Raw genomic sequence first — 8,460 nt, 5'->3', positions numbered from 1 at the left:
TTGCCTCAAGGCCTCAGAGCCTTGTTTGCTGTTATCTTCCGTCCCTCCCCCTCCTGTGCACTATGGGTGTAGGTAACTTTGCAACTTGCCATAGATAATGGGAATTTTCCATTTACCGGAACAACCAACCCTGTGGTTTTCTCAGTAAACCATCTGCTGCTCACTTCCTTATCTGCTGATTCCCTCCTGCTGTCTATATAAGCCATGACCTTCTGGCTAATAAACGAGACTTGATCAGAATACTGTCTTGTCTCTGTTTCTCATGTCTCTTGTCCCATCTAATTCCCACTCCCCCCTCCAGGGTCTGCATTGAATATCCCGTGGGTTGGGACAGGTGAATGTTGTGTCAATGTAGATTCATCATTTGTAACAATTGTAACACTTCGGTGGGATGTTGATAGAGAGGGAGACTGTACTTGTGCTAGGGCAGTGGGGTATATGGGAACTCTATGCTTCCTAGTCAATTTTGCTATGAACTTGAAACTGCTTGAAAAAATAAACTATATTAATAAAAATGGCTTGAGGGCAGGAAGTTGTTCGTGTTATGATAAGACCAGGGGTAGAATTGGAGTGCATTGAGTAGGAAAAACAGTTCCTAAGTTATCAGACAGAATGTGTTTACTGAGGCATTTATTCTGGACCCCCAGACAGGAACTGAATGCAGGTCATGTCCTCTCAGAGTACTTATTCTTGGAGGGGAGACATAGATGGACACAGGCACAGTTCAGGGTGATCAGGCCTGTGAAGCAGGGACCAAGGACTTCTAAGGAACAGAGGGAACTCTGCCTGAGGGGCTCAACAGACATTATTTTGCATCAGATGGAAAAGACGAATCTTGCTTTTGGGAAGAGCGTAGGATCTCATGAGAGTCTATGCAGGGCATGGATTATAGAAGTGCATCTATGTGAACATGTGTCAGGGGCTGCAGAGCCAGCCAAACAATGGGACAGGGAGGCAGAATGAGGCCTACATGGACCAGGCTATGAGAGTCTGATTGTAGACTGGATGGGGATAGGTGGTATGATGCCAGTTCTCCTTTGGACTAGAAGTGTGGTCAGGAGTGGACCGAAGTGAAGGGAGGATGGATTCCCAAAGGGCAGAATGTGAAATGAGCTCTTGAAATAAAAGCTGGGTGGCTGCGGGGAGAAGTCTTGTGAGGAGAGAGAGGAGCAAGAATGGTGTTTCATATTAAGAACCTCATTGGTTATTTCTGCAGAGTGTCAGGAGGGTACATGAAGGAAGCTTGGAAGGGGGATATTTACTCAGTACTCTACTGGACCAGGGCAACACCTTTCCCTACCCCACAATGGGAAGTGGGAAATGGAGTGGTATAGGAAACAGTGATCACAGTCCATTGGCCAAAATCTCTGAGGACTGGTCAGAGGCCAGGAGCCTATTGGCTCCCCACAACTGCAGATGCTGTACTCAAAGAGGCAGCAACACAGGAGCATGAGTTATTCTTAAATCTGCCCTTTTTTTCAAGGCTGACCTCCGTAGAAGCTCTGCTCTCTCTCTCAGGTGCTAGTGGGGAGGCCCTAGCAATTTGAAAGACAAAGATGGACTAGCCAGTGGTGTGAAAAACCTTGCCAGGTCTGGCACTGAAGGAAAGATGGGCTGCAGAGAAATGAGAAGGGCTGGTAAAGAGGGGCATGCTCTCCGCCTCTTCCTCCAAGCTCTGTCACTTTCTTTATTCTTTCTCATAACATCCTTTAACTCCAAATTATAGTTTTTTTTTTACTCTTTCCAGCTGTGTAACCTTGATATACTGGGGACCCTTGGTCAGCCCTGAGTAGAAGGGTTTTATCCATGTTGCATGTTGCAATGCTTCCCTCCTTTGTGACTGTGTGGGCTTGGCTGTCCATCCCTGGGAGAGCTTGGCACAGGAAAGCTTAGGCAGGTCTATTAAGGGGCAATCATGTCTAAGTTATAACTAGGGAGTAAAGGAAGGTGTGTAGCAGATTTTAGTTTTTTGATATCTTGCAATACTCCTGAGAAGTGTTGCAGGTTTATTACTCCGTAATCTGTTAGGGAGTAGAAGCCCACCTTTTCAAGGCCCCAGACAAGAAAGAACAAGTTGTAATTTGATGCTATCATCATCAATCATCTTGAGTAAAAAGAAAGGTGTAGGTAACATCAGGAAAAACAACTGATGATCAGGCATGTCCCTTGAGCATTGTCTGTCCCTTCTAAGGGTGGGAATGGGGATGAGGGTCTCCAGGTCTTCATATCTTCATATGTTTGAAACAGTTCAAGATGAACTCAACAGCAGAGGACTAAGAAGCAAATGTAGGTAAGATCTTATTATTTAAAGATAGCTTGTGTAGAAAACTAAAAGACTTTTTTGAAAAATGCTTCTGACTCATGTCTGTCTCTCAGAGTCAAATCTTCCACTCTATGCTTTATAAAAATTACCTATTAATTGATTTGGGGCCTGGCAAGGAGAAGAAACCCCTCTGCCAATTTTTATCTAGAAAATTTCCCTAAAACACTTGGGAAAGTCATTTTACCTCTTTAAGCTTGTTCCTTTATTTGTAAAATGGGAACAATCATGCATAGCTTTCAAGGCTGTTGTGGGGATATATGTGAACAAATATAGTGGGCACTCAATAAATGGTAACAATTGTCTCTTAACCTTTTATGGATCCTTCAAAACTTAGACACATGAATCTCCCTAGTTCAGAAAAAACCCTTGATAAAGACGAACTTGATTCTTCCTGTCCTGATTGGCCTCAGTTTCCCCATCTGAAAAAAGTCATGTTAGATTAGCATCAAATTGGCATTCCATTGCCCAAAGCTGGCCTGAGGATATGTTTTATTTAGCCCACATTAGTTTTAAGAAGAAAACGGAGCCAGGAATTGAAAATGAAGATGTTTTACATAGAATTCTAATTTTCCAGTTTCTCTTGAAAAATCAGAAGATGTGGCAACAGCAAGCCCACAAACCTGCCTGGCAGTGACCCACTAGGGCCAAAAGGAGGCTACCCACCATAGGTAAGACATGTGTTCTCCGTTTGCCAGGATGTACCTGGCCTTATTCATTCATTTACAAGATCTGCTTGGCTTGGTAGGCATTTCAGTTTGTGGCCCTCTCTCTGGACAGCTGGAAACTGTCTATGCCTGGTACAGAGCACACAATTATGGAATCAGTGAATCCCTCTACTATCTCCCTCTATAACTCTTTCTTATCTGGCCATAATAAGAAATCCAAGTTTGTGTTTATTTGTGGTAGTTATTGAATAACTGATTTTCACTTTGAGAAATGAATTGAATAAGTCCTTTCTGTCAGTCAAGATAGACTAGGTTAGGCTGTGGTAACAAACAATGCCCAAATACCAGTGGCTTAAAACAACAAAGGTTTATTTCCTGTTTACTGACATAGACTTAGACACAAAATGAATATACTCTCCTGTTTTCACATGCATGGTGACAGACATGAATGCATAGGTATATACAGAATTGTGTGTCAAATACCCTGGAACAAGAACGCATGCAAAAAAGTATTTAGATACTGGTCAGCTTAAACTGCGCAGCTTTCTCTTTCCTGGGGATTTATAAAGGTCCCAGGACCCAAGGAGGGGAACAAGAATACCCACTTTTGGCCAAGGAAATGCCCACACTACAAAAGGAACTAAAAGCTAATGAAGCACCTGAAAGCTTAAAAAAAAAGAGCCTGAAGCTTGTACTACATTAAACCCCATGCATAAATCCATAAGAAAAATACTAAATATTCAGTGCCTGCGGGCTATTGTGTCCCTGCTCCAGCATGGCAGCCTCCACCTCTGGGCTCCTAGCTCAAGAGGGAGATGGATCCCAGATGCCCAATAGGCAGAGCAATGGAGGGGGCTGGGCTGGGTCGGAGAGAGGGGCCAACAGGCTGGAATCCTCTTCCTCCAGCAGGAGCTATAGGCAGGAAGGAAGGGGACAGGACCAGATCACATCCATTTCCCCTCCCAACAACCCCCTCTTTTTACCCCATCCAATCCAGGTCTCATCCTTGTTCTCCTGGTTTATTGGGCAGACCTCCTCCTGCTGATATTCTACCTTCAGTCTTGCCTCCTCCAATCCCTCCATCAAAGCCACCATACGTGTCCTCAGGGTCTCTGAATATGTCCCCGCCTAGTTCAGAAACCTTTCCTGGCCTTTCACACACAGTTGCTGTTCTAGATTTCTAAGCCTGGCATGCCAGATCTCTGTGATTAAAAGCCTCTCTAGCCTCATCTCTTTCTGTTCCAGCAGTTCCTCTAGGCCAGTTTGCCCAGTTCACCATTTGGATAGGAGAATTCCCATCCTTCTCTCTCCCCCTAGTTGTTTCTCCCTCCCCAAGTTTTCTCTAGTCTTCTCCAGGGTTGTCACTGAGCCTTTTGAAGGCATCTGGGTCCCCCAACTAGAAAGGAAGCTCCTGGAAGGCAGCTATCAGACCTCCTCCCAGGCTAGACCCTTGTTACCTCTTCAGCCCCTCTCCAGACTTCAGCAGGCAGCTTGGGTCCAGAGAGATAATTGGGCTGTAGTCAGGAGACCAGGCCCTGAGGTTGTCTCGCTATATGCCCTTGGGCAAGTCCCTGCCACTTTAAGGGCTTCACTTTCCTTGACATCAAGGTACTGGCCATTTGCTGTTCAGCACAAAACTGGTAAAACATCCACTGAACAACCCTCAACTGCAACCCTAGGGTCCAGACTGAGGAGCCTCGGGTCCTGGGTCTTGAGGACATTCAATTTGCTGACACCACTCCCCTGTCCCCCATCTCCTTGGTTAGTCCTTGCTTACACCAGTGACCTTCATTTTCCCCACCATTCCTATCCCATCCTCTCCTTCTAGGGAGCAGGTTACCTGGAGGGCCACAGGGATGGAGCAGGGAGATCCAGGCAGGGTTGGGGGGGATGGAAGGGGTCAGGCGGGGAGCCTGGGATGAATCTTTCAGCCCCACAAGGGCCTCGGCTGCCTCCCGCTGCAGCTGCCACTCTGAGGGGGCAGATGTCCAGGCCAGGCAAGAGTCTCCAGGGGCCTGCAAAGGAAAAGGAGAGAAGCAGATTGGGAACCCCTACTTCTGCTCACCCTCCAAGTGTTCCCTCAGGCCTTGGTTCTTTCGCAGTCCCTTGCTCCTTCCTTCCCCAGGCTCAACCTCCTCCCAGGGTCCTGGATCCTATTTCTTTTCCAGGACCTGTGGCTGTAGCAGAAGAGGGTCTGTGGTGCTACAGGACTGGAGTATCAGAGTTGAGCATCTAGAAACAGGAAAGAAGATGCCAGGGATTAAACACATGAACAGACATGTACACATGGAAAGGGGGCAGATATTCTGATCTGGGTTTCAAGAGCCTACTGGAGCATTAGTCTTTGTGGGCTTGAGCACGTCCTGTACCCTGTCTTGGCCTGCTTTGTTTTCTGTAAAATGAAAATTCCTGCCACCTCTTCCCTCCCAGGGCTACTGTGAGGATTTTTAAAAATTGACAAAACACCTAGAGGTACTGGGATTACTGTCCCTGCCCTAATGAGTCTGGTTTCCCAGTTCCCCAACCCCCATGTAACTTGAAGAAGAGTTTGGCCCACCTTTAGGAAGCTTTTTCTAATGGCCTTTGGCCTCTCTTCTGTGCCTGTAAAGCTCTCACCATCATGGGCCCTTGATGGTGGCAATTTCAGCAGGCAATTCTACCCCATCTTATCTCTTTAAGTGGATTTAATAACCACTGTTTGTTCAAGGCGAGGGCCTGTGCTAGGTGTAGTCCATACATTATTGCTAATTCTTAACGACAACCAGTGAGGTAATAGTGTCTCCCATTTACTAATAGGAAAACGGGCTCAGAGAGGTACAAATACTTGTCCAAAGGTTCACAGCTAGGAAATGGCAGAGTTAGGAGAGTTCTGCCTCACCTATTAGTCTGAGATCTTTTCTTTTTTATCATCCACTATGGTGTCCAGCACAGGGGTAGGCTAATGATAAATACATATCCTTCTCTCCCTACTCACGTGCAGGGCAGGTTAGGGGGCCCTTGGGGATCTCCAGAAAGAGGAGCCATCAATACTGGGCGAGATCCTGGGCAAGTTGGCAGGGGCCCATGAGTGGGCAGCCGGAGGGAGGTGCCAGGGTCAAAGCCTAATAAGGACAAGAGAATGCAGAGTGTATTGGGGTCAGAGGACATGGCTTCTGTCCTCTCTCTCCCCACCTGTGTCTTCTTCCCTTTCTCTTACTGATACAGCAGCAAATTGGCACTCAAATTATCTACTGAATGAATGTTGAATTATCATCTTACCAGGGAAGGGATGCAGAGGGACAGCAGGTTCTTGGCGTAGAAAGCGGCACACCACTGGGGGTGGCATGGAGAGACCTGGAGGCAGCCAGTATCCAGGGGCCCACGAGCCCCGAGGCACTGGAGTCCAGGGCAAAGGCAAGGCTTCTGAGGGACGGCTGAGCAGTAGAGGCCCATGGGAGTTGTCCTGCAATGGCAGAGGGCACAGGTTGGAGTTAAGTACAAGGCTGGAGAAGGAGTGGCATGTTCTGGGATGGGAGTAGGACTCCAAAACTTTAGATCTGAGAGGGCCTTAAAGTCCCACCCTCTCATTTTGCCCACAGAAGAGGAGTGATTTGTGCAAGATAACATAGCAAGTCAGAGCTGGGGCTAGAATGCAGCTGTGGAAGGCACAGAGGAAGGGGCAGGACCTAGGGTGGGAGTCACTCCCTCAGGGCTCAGGCACTCCTTACCTTCCCAGGGGATGTCAGTGCCAGTGGGGCTGCCCCATGGGGTGTCTGAGGCAGGGGTGCTATGTTCTCCTTTCCAGCTGTGAGGAACCAGAGAGAGCTCTAGTGAGCCCTTTCTCCTGATCCCTATCCTACCCCAACTGCAAACTATGTTCTTATTTCTTCCTGGCTATTTTCTACTCGCAGATCTTTCTGCATCCTCCCAACAGTTGGTCACATTTTATAGTTGATGAGGCTGAGGCCCAGAGAGTCGAAACACCTTGCCCAAGGTCACACACTAATTCAGTGGCAGGATTAATTCCCTACTCATACTTTCTACACCCAAATCCCTGTCCCATTCCTGGCCAGAGACACTCACAGGGGACCCCTGATCGAGTGGCTCCCTTCTTGACATGGTTAGCAGCTTTGAGAGGGGCTGCTCCTCTTTTCATCAGTCCCTGAGCCAGGTGCCTCTTTAGCTGTGCCTCCTGCTGCCTCCGCAAGGCCACCTGGGCAGCCATGACTCTTCTGCGCTCCCTAAAACGGGGCAAGGGGTTGCGAATCACAAGTCAGCCACCCTTTAGAGGAGGCTCATATTCATCTCCTCTCTGGACCTCATACTCACAGGATGAGGACACATTTGTGACACTCGCAAGCCTGAAAGAGGCAGAGGCGCTTGTGGCCCTTAAGGTGGGCAGTGACGCCATGGTTGCGGCAGCGGGCACAGGTTGGAGAGCGACTGACAGCTCTTCTGGGGATGAGCTCCATGCCTTGGGGAGCTCTGGGCTCACTCCCTAGGGCAGAGTCTGAGGAGCAGTGGTGGTCAGCAGGCATTTCACTGGGTTCCATGGATCTAGAGGCAGGAGTGGAGGTCAGGACAGCCTTGTGGACCCTGCCCTAACCAACCCTCCTGCCTCTGGGCGGCCATGCTTGTGGTTCTCCATCCTGCCCACCTCTGGGACCCAGCTTTCCCGCTGGCTTCTCCCTTCCTCACCCCTTGATTTTTCTTAGGTATCCTCCTTCCTAAGAAACCCCTTTCCTCTTTCCTTTCTCATGTGTTCTTTCAACCCAAACATTACTCTCTTTTGCTCACCAGCACACTTTCCCATGCATAAATCCCAGTTTCAGGCATACTCCTGCCCTTCATCAATTCCTACACCTCCTTTCCAGAAGCACCCTGTTCCATCCAACAGTTTTTCCTGGAATACTCTGCATCCTCTTCCACAATGATCATCCTGTTGTACATTTTCCCAATTTCTACAAATATTTTTCCTGCCCTTCATCAATTCCTACACCTCCTTTCCAGAAGCACCCTGTTCCATCCAACAGTTTTTCCTGGAATCCTCTGCATCCTCTTCCACAATGATCATCCTGTTGTACATTTTCCCAATTTCTACAAATATTTTTATGCTCCCCTTTAATTCTTAGTCTCATGTAGGCCCTGTAATTCCATTCCCCCCGGCGCGCCTTCAGTCTGACCTTGTTCTTGCACCTTTTTATCAGAACCCTCTCTTGCACCCCCAGTAGTTATTATTCTCATGAACTCTCTACCCTACTTTCCATAGTTATTTTCACTCACCCCTTCATTCATTGGAGAAATGTTTACTGAGCCCTCGCCATGTGCCAGGCCGTGATATAGGCCATATTTCTCTCTTGCACCCACACGGCGCCCAGGCTTTCATGCTCCTGTGCCCACTTCCAACAATTAATCTCCCACATCGCCCATCCCACCGCCCCCTCCTCCTCATGTCGCCAGTACTCGCGTGCACTCTTTCCAGCAGCCGTCCCA

General features: G+C 48.0%; 1 protein-coding gene across 1 annotated transcript; it reads right to left on the bottom strand.

Moving 5' to 3' along the window:
• Positions 1 to 3,384: 3,384 nt before the first annotated feature.
• DMRTC2 (DMRT-like family C2) lies at positions 3,385 to 8,289 on the bottom strand. Its single transcript, XM_008590771.1, has 9 exons — positions 8,251 to 8,289; positions 7,297 to 7,524; positions 7,051 to 7,208; positions 6,696 to 6,772; positions 6,247 to 6,430; positions 5,963 to 6,089; positions 5,160 to 5,220; positions 4,829 to 5,003; positions 3,385 to 3,900 (listed from the first exon to the last, which is right to left on the bottom strand). The coding sequence occupies exons 1-9, from the start codon at positions 8,256 to 8,258 to the stop codon at positions 3,788 to 3,790; spliced, it is 1,131 nt and encodes a 376-aa protein (XP_008588993.1). The 5' UTR covers positions 8,259 to 8,289; the 3' UTR covers positions 3,385 to 3,787.
• Between the last annotated feature and the right edge of the window lie 171 nt (positions 8,290 to 8,460).

The sequence above is a fragment of the Galeopterus variegatus genome, unplaced genomic scaffold, assembly GCF_000696425.1.
Source record: "Galeopterus variegatus unplaced genomic scaffold, G_variegatus-3.0.2 Scaffold6355, whole genome shotgun sequence".
NCBI classification, from domain to species: domain Eukaryota; kingdom Metazoa; phylum Chordata; class Mammalia; order Dermoptera; family Cynocephalidae; genus Galeopterus; species Galeopterus variegatus.
This window is presented reverse-complemented; position numbering and strand designations above follow the sequence as displayed.

Coding starts and splice junctions, on each gene's coding strand:
- DMRTC2 (XM_008590771.1), bottom strand. Junction 5,221..5,962: donor CCCCCTAACCTGCCCTGCAC/GTGAGTAGGGAG, acceptor TCCTGTTTCTAG/ATGCTCAACTCTGATACTCC. Junction 3,901..4,828: donor CCATCCCTGTGGCCCTCCAG/GTAACCTGCTCC, acceptor TCCTGCCTATAG/CTCCTGCTGGAGGAAGAGGA.